The sequence below is a fragment of the Cervus elaphus genome, chromosome 27, assembly GCF_910594005.1.
Source record: "Cervus elaphus chromosome 27, mCerEla1.1, whole genome shotgun sequence".
Lineage (NCBI taxonomy): Eukaryota > Metazoa > Chordata > Mammalia > Artiodactyla > Cervidae > Cervus > Cervus elaphus.
Window position 1 is genome coordinate 18,414,228 of NC_057841.1, and position 18,726 is coordinate 18,432,953.

The 18,726-nt window shown below is 37.2% G+C and overlaps 1 protein-coding gene across 1 annotated transcript in view; it reads right to left on the reverse strand.

Moving 5' to 3' along the window:
* The window catches only part of PIK3C3 (phosphatidylinositol 3-kinase catalytic subunit type 3), a 157,415-nt gene extending 143,558 nt beyond the window's left edge, over positions 1-13,857 (reverse strand). The window contains exons 1-3 of the mRNA XM_043888981.1: positions 13,694-13,857; positions 10,568-10,756; positions 4,533-4,676 (exon numbers count right to left, since the gene is read on the reverse strand). Coding sequence (XP_043744916.1) covers positions 4,533-4,676; positions 10,568-10,756; positions 13,694-13,761 — 401 coding nt within the window. The 5' untranslated portion in view covers positions 13,762-13,857. The remainder of the gene's footprint in view (positions 1-4,532; positions 4,677-10,567; positions 10,757-13,693) is intronic.
* Between the last annotated feature and the right edge of the window lie 4,869 nt (positions 13,858-18,726).

Below are 18,726 nucleotides of genomic sequence, written 5' to 3' on the forward strand. Positions count from 1 at the left end.
GTAATGTATGTAAGTAAGGATGCCATAAGCATTTAGACTGGGAACTGTAAAGGACTGCTACAAGCTCATGAGCAGTATAAGATTAAGGACCAAATGTTTTAAAAGTTTCTTAGCCTGGCAATAAACAGGCAAATATCTAGCAGCCGTATCTGCAAAAACTTACTTTATAAGCCCAATACAAAACGTATGAAACGGTTGTTAAGAATCAAAACTCTCAATATTTATCTATCATGTTAAAGATTAAAGAAAAGTTATATTATTAAAAAAGTATTTTATAAAGTTTATTTTCTTTCCCTTCCAACTGAAAGAGATTCAACATCCAGCAGACCTTCTTAGTCTCCAAGAAACTGGGTACAGTGAGGTCATAACACCACTTTCAGTGAATATCCTTAAATGTACCTTCAGAAACAGCAGAAGGCTTCCCTTTCTTCTCTCCTTTTCCTTACCACCCAACTGAATAGTTTGGCTAAATTTAACTAAGTAAAAAATCAGTACATTTGGCAGGATGTTAGTTTACTAAATGATTTAGGTGCCTTGGGATGGACCTGGAAAAGAAATTAAAGGATAGAGGACATGGAGGGTAGGGGTGATGCCAAGTGATTCAAACGATCAAGTGAACATATTACTTTCTTTTAACACTAATGGCACCTTTGCAGATGGACAGAGGAGCCTGGCGGGCCACGGTCCACAGGGTCACAAAAAGTCGGACACGACTGAAGTGACTAAGCAGACACAAAAATTCCAGGTGACAAGTCAGAAGATGCTCAGTGATTAAGTCCACTTGGGAAATCAAGCCAAACCAGCAAGGCGTTTTGTAAGGGGCTTCCCTCGTGGCTCACACAGTAAAGAATCTGCCTGCAACGTGGGAGACTCAGGTATGATCCCTGGGTCAGGAAGATCCATGGAGTATATATACTCCAGTATTCTTGCCTGGAGAACTTCATGGACAGAGGAGCCTGGCAAGCTACAGTCCAACAACCGAGTGACACACACAACCGAGTGACACACACACACACACACACACACACACACGGACAGAGGAGCCTGGCAAGCTACAGTCCAACAACCGAGTGACACACACACACACACACACACACACGGCAGAAGAAACCAGTACAGCAGGATCACCCTCAGACATCAGCAGAGGCCCCAACAACAGCTGCTGCTGATATTCCAGCTCCCAGGGCCAAGCCACTACAGAGGCGACTGCCTTGACTTCAGAATCCACATTTGGAAAAACCATCTACAAGAGAAGTCTATGGCCCTTTGCCAATTCAACCTAATGATCAATCCATTCTTTAGCTACTTAGAAATCTCACAAGCTAATTTTCAAAATGAGGACAGTTAGTTATTCTAGCCATATCCTAACAGATCTGTCTTTCAATTAATTACACTATTTTCCAAGAAGTACTGATTCACACTGACTCAGGTATACAAAATAGATATTAGCAAATAGCAAGTCCATACTAGGACTACTTAAGAAACAAAAGTGGGGTAGGTGCTAAGAAACATTTGAGGAAGTGAAGGTCTAAAGCACCATCTCCCTAAGTCATGAGAACTGTGGTGGCACACGACATGATTTTTACGGGTACGTGGAAAAAAACTGCACAGGCATCCTGAGGTCATCCAGAAGACTCATGCTACTTTCTCACCATGAGTGTCAGCAACCCCACACAGAAAAGCAGCTGTGACCCAGCAGTACAAGCAGATGTCTGCACTCTGCTAAAGCACCTGAAACATCCTGAATATCATGAACATCCTGAATATCATATTCTTCCACAATCCAAAAGTACACAGGAAGTCTAATATCCAGCGAGAGAATGCCTGGGCTTGTCTCCACTGCAACCCGATTCCCCTTCAAGGAAAGGCCCCAGGACCCACAGAGAAAAGGGAGTTATTTTAATTTCATAGAGCTTCTCAGATATCCTTTTTCTGAGGTGAAGCATCAGCCTAGAGGGAATAGTAGGTGATCTAATATGAGTTATTACAAACACTCATACACACAATGATTACTACTGATTTCATTTACTACGTCAGTCTGAGTTTATTTGGCTGTAGGCAGGTTATTCCACTGTACTTCTGTGGACATTTCTATTGTCTCACACCTACAGTCTAGTCAGACTGCCTCCTGAAACTGTATCCTAAGGTCAATGAAAATGCATGAGTGTTAAAAGAGATGTTTTCACGAGGGAAACTCCCATTGATATTTCAGAAAGTAAACCACTTATGAAGAAGCCAGGAGGAAAAACCAAGAGGTCTATCTGGCTATTTCTTAAGAACATTTAACCAGTAAAACTACAGCAAGAGTGATAGATCTTTTTTTCTGTATGGCAAACAAATTTCACCCTCATAGAGACAAAAAGAAACAAACACTTTGGGAAAGGAACAATACTGATTTTGTAGTATGTCCATTCTACTATAACATGTCATTTTATCAAAAACTGTGTTTAAAACTGGAGGCTACAATGTATCACACTATGTCTAAAGTATTGTTTTTGCATGGATTTCAATAATAAATAATTCTTTAATAGGTACATTAAACTAAGACACCTATTCATTACTAAGGAATCAAGCTATTATAAATGGAATTACACCTAAATTTTATTCCTGAGTTGAAGTTTTTCTGACACCCTATTTCTGAATAGAAAAATTCAGTATTTATCAGATTATCAATTTTTCCCTGTTATTCACATATATCATACAATCAGTTTCCCGACAAAATAACAGTGAGCTTTCCTTTTAAAACTGAGAAAATATTAAAATGTATCTGATAAAATATAGAGAATATTCAGAGAAATTCTGAAATGACTACTAATGAAGATTATCCCTCTCCAATATTAAAACATTTCATAACTAATAGTATTCAAAACTAACAAGAATAGTTCAGAAATAACAACAGCTACTATTTACTTAGTACTTCTTAAGCATATTACATGTCTTTAGCAATTATCATCATAAACTATTCTTGAGGTAAATACTATTAATATGATTTCATTTTACAGAAAAGGAAACCGAGGCATAAAGAGATTAAATAACTTGCCCAAGGGTACACAAATAACAAGCAAAAGTTGTTGCCATTGTTTCTTGCTAATTATTTCTTGCTAAGAATTATATATAGTGTTAAGGTGGTGGTGTTGTTTAGTTGTGAATTCATGTGCAGCTCTTTTGTGACCCCATGGAATGTAGCCCACCAGGCTCCTCTGTACATGGGATTTCCCAGGCAAGAATACTGGAGTGGGTTGCCATTTCCTCCTCCAGGGGATGTTCTGACTCCGGGATCGAACCCAGGTCTCCTCCATTAGTAGCTATGGATTCTTTCCCACTGAGCTACCAGAGAAACCAATAAGGAAAAGATCCAGGTTTTAAACGCAGATAATCTAGTTCTACAACCTGCCTTCCTAACCACCATCGGCTTATACAAAGCTGCTACATTCAATATCATAATTTAAGATTCATGAATTGCAACTGAATAAGCAATAAACAAATATGTGACAATTCAAAAGAAAATGTCAAGCAGGAAAAACAATATTTGTAACATGTAACACAGAAAGGGCTAATTTCATTAATCTACAAAGACCTCAAGACCTCATACACATTAAGAAGAAAAATGACAACTCAAAAAAAGCAAAGAATTTTATGGAATGTGAGTTATACCTCAATTTTTAAAAACGGGCAAAGGATATGAAAAAGCAATTCACAGAAACATAAACACAAAGAGTAAAGGAAAATATCATAATATGATTATCTCTGCTCACATTTTATGATGTAAAAGTGGGCAAAAATTAAGAAGTTTGATAATATCTAGATTATGATCTCTATTACTTCATACCAAAAGGGACTATGACTTCTTTCAGACTCCAGGTCTGGGGCAGAAAATTGCCCAATGAGCCTGGAATAGTTTGACTCTAGTAAAGAAGCTACCAATAACTACTGGTGAAGACACGATCAATTTGAAGGGGTTCCTAATGACCAAAAATAGGAATTTTTTTGAGAATTATAAAGAATACAAAGAGTTGAAACACTTCAAAACTACTTAAAAGTCATGATAAAACTTAAGAACAAAACTAAAAAAAAAAACAAATAATCATCACCTTTGCAGGTTAACAAGATACCAATTTATAGAAAAAATAGAACGTCAACAATTTTCTTAAGATGAAGAGTTCTCTCTCTGTTCAGGAGAAAAGGGATAGAGAAATAATACCCTTCAGGACTATCATGTTTTTGGTTTTGTTCTGATTTTTTTTCCCCCAAAATAAACCTCTATTAATATTATCTGTAAATTTTTAAAACAAAAATTAACTTGTCTACTTTAATCATTACCATTATGCAAATTAGTGCATTAGTGCTTTTTAATCCCATTTATTGTTCTTTTTCTCATTATTATGACAAAGCAGAAAAACCCTATAACAAAGCAGTTACAGTATATGCCAAATTGTATTGTTTTTCCCCACCCTAAAAATAAGGTTCCAGCTTCCAATGACTACTTCCTAACAAAAATCACAGCCTTCCCGTCAGGAGAAGAAAATGCTTACCCATATTTTCCAAACAGTGAAACTGTTGTCCCTCCCACAGGTACTGCTTTTCCTGGTCCATACACATCCCATACTGTCAGGGCCACTTGGGCATTCCTGGGCAGGTCAGGGTATTTCACAGGCAGTTTCAGCCACTCATTCCAGCTGTGAAAACAAGGTAAACAAAAACATAAGTAAGGATAGAAAATCAACATAGACATATGTGTATAACTTTCTTCTAAATTAACAAACCATACAAAAAAATTGGTTTGGAGAAAATGTCCCAAAGATTAGTTAGTAGTACAAAAATTAACATGGCACTGACCTCAATTTTGCTCTAGGCAAGTTCAACTTTAAATACAGAAAAATCTGTATTTTACTTCACTTCACTTTATTGGACTTTGCAGATACTGCATATTTTACAAGTTGAGGTTTACGGCAACCCTGCATCTAGCAAGTCACGGGCCCCATTTTCCCAATGACAGCATTTGCTCATTTTGTGTTTGTGTCATATTTTGGTAATTCTTGCAGTATTTCTTACTTTTTCATTATTAATGTTTTTATGGTGATCTGTTGTGATCTTTGATGTTACTACTATGACTCACTGAAGGCTCAGATCTCAGGAAGTTTTTAGCAATAAAGTCATTCTTAATTAAGGCACATATAATGTGTTTTTAGACACAATGTTATTGCACACCACAGAGACTACAGGATAGTATAAAGGTAAATTTTATATGTACTGAAAAACAAAAAAAACTACTTTATTACAATATTTGCTATATTGTGGTGATCTAAACTCAAACCTGCAGTATCTTCGAGGTATGCCTACAGAACACATGAAACAAATTTTGAAAGACAAAATTCATGAAAAATAATGCTGATAAGTCCTTTAATCAAGAAACTCAGACATCGAAAATTTACTATACAGCACTGAGTATTATAATCAATATCTCATAATAAACTATAGTGAATAGAATAAAAAATAATACAGATATATACATATGTATATGTATGACAGAATCACTTTGCTGAATATCAATCATACTTCAATTTTAAAAAAGCAGGAACAGACAATATGACTAAGACACAAGGCTATAATAACGGTTCCCTGGTGACTCAGTGGTAAAGAATCCACCTGCTAAGCAGGAGACATGGGTATGATCCTTAGATCAGGAAGATCTCCTGTAGAAGGAAATGGTAATCCACTCCAATATTCTTGCCTGGGGAATCCCACAGAGAAGTCTGCCAGCTATAGTCCATGGGGTTGCAAAGAGTTGGACATAACTTAGTGACAAAAACAACAACAATAAATAAAAACCTGGGAAAACACTTAAACCTGTTAGAACCAAACCTGTTTTCAACCAAACTATGATTTTTTTAAAGCAAGTATCCTCCAGAACAGCTTTTTATTAAGAAAAGAAAGAAATTAGAATTATTCATGTTATACTCAAAACATGTTATATATGGTCCTATAATATATAGCAGTATCTCAATAAAGCAGAAGAAACCAACAAAAATTCAAAGAGGTCAAAGGAGACCATCCAGTAACTTTGTAACATGAAGAAGTTACTAGACTGCTCTGGACAAACATATGACAATTTTTTAGGTGAGATTTTTCTTTCACTCAAGTTATTTATTAATATCAATAATGTTTAGCTATTGTTTTCTAATGCTTTCAAAGCATGTTTGTACATTTGCTTTCAGTAAGGAATGTTTGTTCTTACTAAGAGTAATGACAGCATAGCTCTCTCATTTTTCTTTTTCATTCTCTATCCACCTCTGCAAATTTTCTTCTGCATTCAAACTTAATACTTGATTTATCTGATCATTTCTACTCCCTTAAACAGATGGCTTTTAAAATCCCCAAAGAAAACCATGCAAACACATAAAGCAATATCCAGCAGACACACAGAATTGCTTCTCCTGTTTACTCAAAATTATTCTGTTTGCTCAAAATTCTTCTCCAAGGGCATACCAAGAGTTTAGGTCCGACTGACCTGCATCAGTAAGAAACTAAACAGAATTTTTATAAATTTAAAGAACAAAACATTTACATCCACTATATTATAGGAAAATTAGAGATGGCTATTAATTTAAAGGAAACTCTGCTGCTGCTGCTAAGTCACTTCAGTCGTGTCCGACTCTGTGCGACCCCATAGACGGCAGCCCACCAGGCTCCCCCGTCCCTGGGATTCTCCAGGCAAGAGTACTGGAGTGGGTTGCCATTTCCTTCTCCAATGCATGAAAGTGAAAAATGAAAGTGAAGTCACTCAGTCGTGTCCAACTCAATTTATTTATTTACTATTCACATGATGGGCCAGACTGAAAAGGTAAATTATAAGCAGTGTTACCTTATGCCAATGAACAAACCACAGAGATTAGTTAACACAGGCTGAAGTTAAAAAGAAAAATCAGTGACACTATCCAAAAATGAGCTGTGAAAATACTCACGTCTATATTCTGTCCTTTGACCAGGAGATAATAGTTAAAGTTGCTCAGTCAAGTCTGACTCTTTGCAACCCCATGGGCTTATATACAGTCCATGGAATTCTCCAGGCCAGAATACTGGAGTGGGTAGCCCTTCTCTTCTCCAGGGGATCTTCCCAACTCAGGGATTGAACCCAGGTCTCCCACATGGCAGGCAGATTTTTTACCAGCTGAGCCATCAGGGAAGCCCAGAAGATAATACCTAAGAGCAAGTAATCATTTGCCCCAAACTTTGAGCCATCCAACTCCAGGTCCTCACACCTCTTTAAATTAAAGCAAAAACACTTCAACCTGTTTTACATACTGGGCTTCTGCAGAAGATTTCTTTGGAAGAATGAATCTGCAGCTAAAAAATAGTTTGAAAACTGCTCAAGATATTCTAGAAATGATAGAAAGATTTGGTGAGACATTAAGGAGCTGTGTATTCAAAATTTTATTCTCTCCTTTCCCAGGCATCACCCCTTCCTCATGCCCCAACTCTAGTTGTGGTGGTTTGGTCGCTAAGTCAGGTCCGACTCTTGAGACTCCATGGATTGTAGCCTGCCAGGCTCCTCTGTCCATGGTATTCTCCAGGCAAGAATGCTGGACTGGGTTGCCATTTGCTTCTCCAGGGGATCTTCCCAGCCCAGGGATCAAACCCAGGTCTGATGCACTGCAGGCAGATCCTTTATCATCTGAGCCACCAAGGGGAAACCCCAACTCTAATTAGGCCTAAATTCATCTGGCAACTTGCAAACATTCCAAGATTCAAAGCCCTATTCTGGATGATCTAATTTCCTACCATTAACCCCACTCCCATACACCACTGTGCTAATTCTCTAGTCTGATTAATACACTCCAAAATCCTAACTTTCTAATTTTAAAACTGTAAGTCTATGTATAAAACCATTTCAAATCCTCCACATGACAAAACAGAATATAAATTTTAAAAAAAGTTTAAACCACTGAACTGCAAAATAATATTCATATATTTCATATATGTATATATATATAACTCAAACATTTGCAGCATTTCACACCCAAAATTGATGATCCTAAGAGTAACTAAAGGAAGTACAGGTTCCCTCACCATGGGCTCTTTTATTATAGGACAAGATAGAATAGAATACTATAGAAGAGACTTGATTAATTTTGAACACTGCTGCTGCTGCTGCTAAGTCGCTTCAGTCATGTCCAACTCTGTGAGATCCCATAGACGGCAGCCCACCAGGCTCCGCTGTCCCTGGGATTCTCCAGGCAAGAACACTGGAGTGGGTTGCCATTTCCTCCTCCAATGCATGAAAGTGAAAAGTGAAAGTGAAGTCGCTCAGTCATGTCCAACTCTTTGCAACCCCATGGACTGCAGCCTACCAGGCTCCTCCATCCATGGGATTTTCCATGCAAGAGTACTGGAGTGGGTTACCATTGCCTTCTCTGCAATTTTGAATGAATTCTTCATTTTTTAAACTCATACGACTCACTATTAGAAACTCAGAAATCAGATTCAGACAACCTAGAATTTCACCCTACCCAAAAATACTTTCTCAACTAAGGAAATGCAAAAATTAAGACAGCAAGAGATTCTTTCATAATATAGTTTATTTTCCCCACAGAATACACAATTCTTCTTTTAAGTAAGTGCTTACAGAAAATAATGGCTGTATAAAGTTAGCCAAAAACTGCAGTTTCTGTAGTGATGAATTGGTAAAAAAATTCAACTATTAAATACTAAAGAGCAGGATGCACAAAATCTGCAAGTGTTTCCCCTAAGCCCAAAGTTTATGTATATTTAAAAGAAAACAAAAGCCTCATATATTTACCCAAGATGAGGTATTTTCCCAATCTATTTTCTTCACAACTGTTTTAAACCTTTTAATAATAATAATAAAAAAAAGTCATTCTAGATATTTTAGAGTACTTTGTTAGCTTCACAATTTAAAAAACATAAATTAAAAATCTCAAACTTTGAGAGAGCAAATATGAAAGTTTTTAAATCCTTGAAAATACATAATACATAAACAATGCAGAGAGGAGTTGGTAAACGGAAGGAAGAGGAGAAAGATGCTAACTTGCTTATAACTGGGAATTTGCTTTTGCTCTAATTTCTTTTATTGCCGAGGCACGGAATAGAACCATCATACAATTTTCCTAAAAAAGAGGAATTCACCATAAATGTTGACTTTATAGACCTAAATTTCTGGTTCTAAGTCTTTCTGGGGTCAAAAGCCACCTCAAAACATCTAACAAAAGCTTTGAGCTGTCCCTATAAAAACACATAAGACACAAAAAATTCTGCATAGAATTTCAAGTTTTTGTAGGTTTCCTGATTCCAGTTTAAGAACCTCTGATACAATTTAGGAGTTTTGGTAGATTGTTTTAGGTGTAATGATGGTACTGTAGCTATGTTAGAGACATACAGAAATATTTAAGATGATACAATATTGGAATTTGCTTCAAAATAACAGTGAAATAAAAACAGTGGCCTTGAGTTAGTAATTAATGAAGCTAGGAGACAGGGCGCTGGAAGTTCATGACATTATTCTCTACTTCTGCGGGTTTGAAATTTTCCAGAATAACAAGTACAAACACATTCACATACTTGCATATGTCTGTGTGTGTAGCCACAAAAAAGACTACTTAAAAAAAAAAAATCACAAATGCATTCACATACTTGCACTTGTGTGTGTGTTTGTGTACAGCCACAGAAAAGACTACTTAAACACACACACACACATACACACACACACCATTAAAACAGTTGGTTTCCATGCAGACAGATCATCAGAGCTTAGGTTTCTGACTCTCTAGAAAACTCTTCTCAGTCTGCCGGGCCACACTTGGTTAAAAAAAAGAAGAGGGGAGAGGGCTGCACCCTCAACAGCACAGCTTGAGTCCATGTGGCCATCCCCTGTCCTCCATGAAAACTACGCATATAAATTCCTTCCTAGAGAGGCACACAACCTGCTTATCCTGTACCAAGCCTACCAAGGTACTGAATAACACTCATGGATCAAACATTAAAACTACACCATTCAATCTATCAAAAAAGAAGTGTCAAGAGATTTTATTAAGGACCTACAAGAAAAACAGGAACTTCATGTTCACTATATTTACCTTGAAGGGCCTGCTACTATACCATGATTAATAAACCAAGAACTTTTAAAAATAGTTATTTAAGATAAACATCTGATCCCGATGACAATACATCTCTTTCTCTCTAAAGATCTGAATTCCAAATATCAGCTGAAACATCTGACTATCCAGAAGTATTTCTGTGTTCAAGGGCATAGAATGGGAACAAATGTAGAGATGTGTTTTTGGTTTGAGTCATTTTGTGAATCAGTCAAATTCTTATTCACATAAAAATATGTCAATATATTCAATACAAACATAAATTTACTTCCACCTCAACTAGTTATAATACTGTTATGTATAATAACTTTATCTGAGTAGGTTCCTACTTGATCTTTGGTTATAGGTACTAAATAATTTTAATTCCTTTGCTATCCCTTCCAAATAATACTTTCAATATCTATATAAAAAAATCAGAGAATAGTTAGGAACCCACCATATGCAAGAAAACAACTTACTTCCATCTTGTACTAAACGCCTTGTAGGAGGTTCTTACTGGCAAGGCCAAAGGCTTCCCTTCTGCAAAAACTTGGCAAGTAACATAGAGGTCTGAACATGTTTCTTGGTACAGTCCTGAAAACTTCAACATTGGGTCTTCTAGAACGGCTTTGTAACTCTTTTGTTCTCTCTTCCCTTCCAAACTTCCTCTGAAAGCATAAAAATAATAACATTTAGACACATTTTTTAAAAACAAACCTAACAAATACTAAGAAGACTTTATGGTTATGTCTTAGTAAACCTATGCTACCTCAACATTTTCCTAAAGATGAAACAAAAGTCTAGAGATCTCTTAAAATCCTAGCATACCAAAGATCATTCCTATTTTCATCAACATACTTCTCTATTTTAGTTTTCATAATTTTAAACCCTGTCATCAACTGTTGGATCTATCTTTGAGATGTCACCAGCTCTCCAAGCATTAGTTTAATTTTATTAATTTCAAGTTGACCACTTATTCCCATATTCTTCCAACAACATTTACTGTTCTAGGCATAGAGGCCCAGAAATCAAAGACAAGATAAACAAAACAGTGTTACAAGAAAATATTAAGTCCTTGCTCTGGAGAGAAAATTTACTGTTAACTGCATACTTTTTTATACTAATTTCAATTTATTTATTTTTTTTTTACTATGTAGGTGTATTATCTAGTTTTTATAAATTAAGAAATAACAGTGCTTTAAGTCATAAAAAAAACATGCATAAGATACAAAAGAGATAGGAACATTGCTTGGAAATCAAGATTACATCATATATTGTGCCAGGCATTTTATAGACATTTTCTTACTTACTTTCCACCATCTTACCATTTTATAAATCATGAAACAGAGACTCAGAAATCAAATTTATTATTGAAGACCACAAAGTAAGTAACAGAGCAGACAATAAAAACCAGGACAGAGGATGCCAAAGCCAGTATTTTTCCCATTACAGAAAAATACATCAAAAGTCTCAGGAACACCTTGGAGGCAGGGGCTCATCACCCAGATAGATGCCTGAAATGAGCCTGAACAATACAAGGGAGATGAAGAGCTACAGGCAGGATGTCATCCCAGAATTAAAGTACAGCATATAAAGGCAAAAAGGTAAGATTGTGTGTCTGGGGAACTACAAGTTGGTACAGCTAAAGCATAAAGCTCATGCAGAGAAGAAGCTAGAGATGAGAATCAAATGTAGGCAGACAATGAAGCTAAAAAGTAGCCACCACATTCAGTGCAGTGCCTGTAACAAAATGAACATTCAAAAACCTGTTAATTGAACAATCTGAAGTCAGAGTACTATAATCACATTTGTGTTTATGATACTTTGGCAGGAGTGTAAGAATGTAATGGAGAGATGGGATTGAAAGCAGGGTCAATTGTAAGACTATCAAAATTACAAGGAAAAGGATAGATTAAGGCTAAAGCAGTGGGCTTTCCAGGGGGCATGGATCAAAGATACTAAGCAGGTAGATTCAAGGCAACCATGAAACAGAGGTGAGAGAAGGGGGTCAGTATGACTCCTTAAGACTCATTTTCTGTCTTAACCAATTCAGTGGATAACGCTAACTGTCACCAAAATAGAGTGAGAGAAGATTAACATTAAAAGGGCAGGCTAAAGATGTCCTCCCTTTTGGACAAGTTACTTCTAAAGTGCTTTGGAACACCCCAAATGACCATGTCTTGTGGGCAGTTCGATATTCAACTATGGCACTGAGAAACGGGACATCAAAGTGCAAATTATTAAAATGATAGAAAGAGATGAAAAGACCTGGGGAAAACAGAATTTTAAAATTTACTATTCTTTGATTTTATGATCCTAAATTGATACTTCCTGCCCTCCCCAAAATCAGTCGCAGAAAATAAAAGGTGGTTAGGACTAAATTTTGCCCAAGTTCTGATTTATGCTTTATTTTTCCTCAAAATACTTAATGCATCTATTAATAAGGGGCCAGTTTTCTTTAAATTTTTTCATTTTTCCTTTTAATGTCCAAAAGTTTCAAACAAATAAAAAATGCATTCATATAACCAAGAAACACTGAGAGGAATGGGACTGAAGGAAAGTCCTTTACCAGATGATGGCAACGCAGGTCCTATATAAGCATCGACTGTTGTATCTGCAGAAACTACTTCAAATGGGTGTGTCAAGCATTATAAAGGTGCAGTTTGGTTGTTGATATGTTATTCTTACTGCCACCACAAAATCAAAAGTAAAGGACTTATCAGTGTCTGAAGTAAGTAACTTTCAGAAACACTCATTCAAGGGAGCACCTAACGACTGAGGAAATACAAGTGTGCAGCCTTTTGCCCGTGGTACATTTGTTGAATACTGACTAAAATATGGTGAATGATGTTAGATTATTAACTTGTGAAAATTTATGATCGTTTTCACATGTGAAAATGTATCTAAGAGACTGCTAATGGCCATAATTTCCAACTTGGTCCGAGCTGTTCCCCATCTCGGTTCCACTAGTGTGGGCTCAAGACGTCATGTCCTGGACTTCAACTGTGATGCCTCAAGACTTTCCTGCAAAGATCTCGTCTCATATATTCTGATCCCTTTACAACCGGAACCCTCCTCACCTTTGACTGACTTCCAGCTTCAGTAGCTGAACAATAATAACTGACTGTTCCTAAGAGTCAATCTAAGCCTCCCTCACCTCTCATGTTTTTAGTACTATATCCAATTAGCTACTTTATCTGCCTCTCCGTAATTTCTTCAGTCTCCAGTCCACCTTCCAGTCCCGTTTTAAAGTAATATCTTCCAGTTATAACGGCAGGACGACGATTTAACCAAGACCTGATTTCTCTGTAATATGAGACAGTAATAATCCCACAAAAGGTTGCTGTGAATAGCAAAACTCTTTCTGGAAAACAAACCCTGCGGAATTGACGGACTTACTCCGACCGCTTTCTCTCTCACGAGATCGCGCCCTCGGCCGTACGCACGGCCCCTCTCCGACCTCCAGTCCACCTCCGCTGCCCCGGCTGCAACCCTCCGGCCGTGGCCGGGCCGACCCTCAAGCTAATAACCATCTTCTCCCCCAACCCGCACGCCCCTGCCCCCCCGCCTCAGCCTCGGCAATCCCCGTCCCTAGACTCTCTCACATTTTAAGCTGCACGTTGATGTCCAGGTCACAGCTGTAGACATAGTGAAACTTCTCCGCTTCCCCCATGGGACCTCCGGGTAACAGGTACACCTAAGGCCGAGAATAGGGCGCTAGGAAGAGGCTTGGGCTGAACTCGCAGACCAGCACCACACAGGCGCTTCCGGTTCCGCCTCTCGGCCCCGGCGCCGCCAATCCCTGCCCGGAGCGCGACCGCTTGCGGCGGAACTCCCCGCCCCGCCCAAGCGTCCTCCTGCGCATGTGCAAAGGGACCTGCCATCTTGCTTGAGGGCAAACAGCATTCCGGAAACGTAGTGTACTTGGTTACATTCCAGACTTCCTGTATTGTTTCGTATTTCCGAGGTTTTGTTTTCGATTTTTTGTTTTAAGAAAGTAAGAAACTGTCTTTTGATTCTGATCTGTTCTGAAGTCAGACCAAAAGGAAATTCAATTCAAAAAGAAGTGTAACAACTTTCACTGCCTGAAGGTTAACCAAGGAATAAACAAAAAGGTTAGAGATTTCCCAAGTGTAAATTTCAGTTGCCGTTCGAAAACCTGTAGTTTAATCACGTATTTGCTCTCTCAAGCAAAGATTTCCTCTTTCTGTTCTAAAGAGTGGAGAAAGGACTAAGCAAAGAGCAAGGAAATTTGGCTTTCAGTTTGGGTCATACAAATAATGTGCGCTACTTTGATTAGAATGCTTGTGTGCTTGTTTACCGCTGGATGTTCTCAGACCCAATGTACGCTTGAAGACCTAACCCTTGTTGGGACGTAGAAACATCCAGTAACAACTCTAGGACTCAGAATTCTGACCTCTAAACTCCTACAATATTTATTTTTAGTATATAAAACTGTAATTTTTAGTATGTAAAACTGTAATGGAATTGTAATCACTTCCAACTAGAACCAAAGCTCTTGGCAAGAGCAATGTGTCCCTTGGTGCCTAAGGACTTCTCTGTTGGGTCAGATGGTAAAGAAGCCGCCTGCAATGCAGGAGACCCAGTTGGATCCCTGTGTTGAGAAAATCCCCTGGAGAAGGAAATGGCAACCCACTCCAGTATTCTTGCCTGGGAAGTTCCATGGACAGAGGAACCTGATGGGCTACAGACAATGGGGTCTGGAAGAGTCAGAAATGGCTGAGTACGCACTTGATGATTGATATATTGTTGAGTGTAATAATTGCTATTCATTATTTTTAGTTATGAGCTTCCCTGATGGCTCAGATGGTAAAGCGTCTGCCTGCAATGCGGGAGACCTAGGTTCCATCCCTGGGTTGGGAAGATCTCCTTGAAGAAGGAAATGGCAACCCACTCCAGTATTCTTGCCTGGAGAATCCCAGGGACGGAGGAGCCTGGTAGGCTACAGTCCACGGGGTCGCAAAGAGTCGGACACGACTGAGCGACTTCACTTCACTTCTTCATTGTTAGTGATATTGAATAGAAATATCTATGTGTTTATTTTTAGGTGTCATATTATAAGAGAGACAATGCTAGAGTGTGTGTAAGTTATTATAATTTAGGGGAGAAGAAAAAGTTTTCAAGGAAAGATTGAAAGGACTGTAGCCGTTTAACTTAGAAAGTAAAAAAAAAAAAAAAAAAAAATGACTCATGTACAATGTTTTGTCCAAAGTAAGTTTTTAAAAACATTTGTGGAAGTAACAGTAGGAAAAAACATGAATTAGTCTCTTATAAGGTACAGTTCTAACAAAAAGCAGACTTGACCTGTTCCTAAGTAATAACATAACTACTACCAATGGCTGGAACTTACAGGAAATGTAATTTTAGGAAGTAATGAAACTTGAACTTTCTAATCAACAGAGCTCCCAATGATAAAACAAACAGTTACAAGTCCCCTGTCTATGGGATAATTCCAGTGGTGGATGCCAGGTCTAAGGTGAAACAGGTTGCTCAAACTTGAATAAAATATTGACAATTTGTAAAGAACTGAATTTTCTGCTGACTTAAATTGCTTTTATCACAATGTTATTTAATGTATAAACTTGTGTAAACTTCATATATACACAAATATATTTCTTATAAAATTTTAAAAACCAAGTTTACAAATTAGACATAAAAACTTCAAATTAACAACCTTAGTGCAGTACATAGCCTTTTTGCTGAAACCTGTTGCCTACAGCATGAATATGGAATTGATGACTCTTACAGAACTGGTTTTTTGAAATTCAAGACCTCTGTATAAAAAGCAGAGACATTACTTTTCCAACAAAGTTCTGCCTAGTCAAGGCTATGGTTCTTCCAGTAGTCACATATGGATGTGAGAGTTGGACTATAAAGAAAGCTGAGCACTGAAAAATTGATGCTTTTGAACTGTGGTGTTGGAGAAGACTCTTGAGAGTCCCTTGGGCTGCAAGGAGATCCAACCAGTCCATCCTAAAGGAAATTAGTCTTGAATATTCATCGGAAGGACTGATGCTGAAGCTGAACTGCCAATCCTTTGGCCACCTGATGCATAGAACTGACTCATTTGAAAAGACCCTGATGCTGGGAAGGATTGAGGGCAGGAGGAGAAGGGGACGACAGAGGATGAGATGGTTGGATGGCATCACTGACTCAATGGACATGAGTTTGAGTAAACTCTGGGAGTTGGTGGTGAACAGGGAGGCCTGACATGCTGCAGTCCATGGGGTCGCAAAGAGTTGGACACTACTGAGTGACCGAACTGGACTGAACTGAACTGATACTGCCCTTATATGGCAATTCAATTTTCTTGTCTCCTTTTGTATTCAAATAACTATGAACTCTTTATTAGTCTAAGTACCATGAGGGTATTTGGCCTTAATTGACCCCAAAAGTACTTTTTTTTTTTTTGTCTTAAGTCTATCTGTTCTTTTCTCATTAGCTCATAACAGTTAAAGTTCCAATACAGTTACAGACACACCACAGATAAAGGCATAAAAATGAAATATCAATATTTAGTTCTAAGATATTCATTCATAGGGTCCAGGATAGACTTATGTTAATGTTTGAAAGGTAGTAATCAAGAAAATATGTTTAAAAATGTTTAAAAAAACATTAAAAATATATTATGTGGGAATCTTAGAAGACTGTACTGTAATTGTCAATGACGATAATGTAACAAGGAAAACTAATATGCAAGTGAAGAGGATAATGGTAGGTCACAGAAGCATTGGAAAAGTCACAGAAATCAAAACTGGCAATGTCTTTCCTGGACCAACCATAGATCAAGAAGATGTGGTTAGTAGATGTGAGTATCAGACTCCAGTTAGCAAGACCATGGAAAATGAAAGCCTTGGGTATTTTTTTCTAAAAGGAAAGAAGTGATGTCTTCCTTCCCATGTGATCTTTTACAACTCATAAATATAAGACACTTAAAGTTATAGAACATAGTTCTTGCATTGCAAAAATTCTCAGTTTTACAGACTACTGCATGTCTGTAGGAAAATAACTTTTTGCATAAATGTTTTCTTTATGTGGTAGGCTACTTCATTGAATATTTGGTGTCATATCCAATTTTAATTTAATTAACTCATCTTTGTAGTTGCAGTTTTTATTTTGTTTTCTTTGCCATATTGTTTTCAATTTAATGTTTATTCAAAATACAAACTTTAATGTTGGTTGAGAAGTTTGTTGATAATAATCTGTTCCCTCAAGTTGCCCAGGACTTATGTAGTTATTATCAGGTTTATTTTTGTCAGTTTCTGTCACCCAGTTCATTCTCTTTAGCTTGTAATAAAAAAGTTGACTCAAAGCTTAAAATATTTACCATCTGTTATTAGCCTTCCATCAAGATAAAATAACTGTGATATTATGAGATTAAAATAATCTCAAAACTGCTTTTTTTTCAATTAAAAATTGTCTTTACAAGTTTTCTAGTAACTCTAGGTATTTTTAGAACCTAATCACATGATAGAGCAGACAACATTGTCAGGAAACTTGGAAAAATCCTACATCATAAGCCAAGACTTATAGCCATTTGTCAAGTGACAACGTTGAGAAAGGTGAACTTGAGACTGTCTCCTAGTGATCTTGTTATAGGAACCTTCAAAGTTTGGGTGATTCCATTGAAAAAAGTAATTTCTATCAGCTACAAAATAGAACAGATCAAAAGAATGCATTTTCTGAAAAATAATAAAAGTATACTCTGTGTATGTGCTCCTTCTACTCTGTAATTAAAGCTCCTTTAAGTGTCATGAGGGGAAAAAAAATTCTGATAGTTGAATAATATTATTGTCAAAAATCGCAGTTGTAAAAGAAGAATGGGGTCATATTTCCCCCAGAAAGCATAATCAGGACCCTCCCAAGGAAAATGCTTCTGGGTTAAACTCTTTGTGCCTCTTCAACCCCCTCATTCAATAAGAGGAGTGATCTCTAGACCTTGGAAAGAAGAGCTTTAAAACTGTGAGAACTATCTGCTGTTATTTATAATCTCTTGATTTAAGATTTTTAGGGATTTTTAAAACTATAAGCCCCATAGGCTCTGGGCTTTTATAACATGTTCGAGACCCCAAAAGAGTCTCCATTTTCCTCCCCTACCCTTGCCATAAAAACAAACAAACAAACAAAAAGATTAGATTTATGTACTGCAGGCCTGAGATTGCTACCTCTGAGAAGCCTCCTCTGACCCCACCTTTCCTCCCAACACTAGAGTAAGTCATCTCACTCAAAGATCCATTCCTCCTGTATTCTTCTTCCATAATATTTTCATAGTCTTTATAATAATTATTTAGTTGATGGCTGTCTCTTCCATTAGACTACAAGTTCTCCAAGGAAAAGATTTCTGTCAATTTTATTTACCCCTGTACTTTACTTTAGTTCCTGGCAAAAAACAGATATTGAATAAGAGAAGTAGGAAAGAACCTAGCACTTGAAAAACTATTATCTGTCAGCACATTACATCAGTGTATTTATTTCAGCAAAATAGTGAAGCAGGTTCTGTTATACTATTTTACAGAAAAGTAACTGTAATGTAAGTTAGGTGATTTATATAGAATTAATAGCTAATAAATGGCAGAAGCAGATGTGTTCGACTTCAAAACACATGATAGTTTTACCA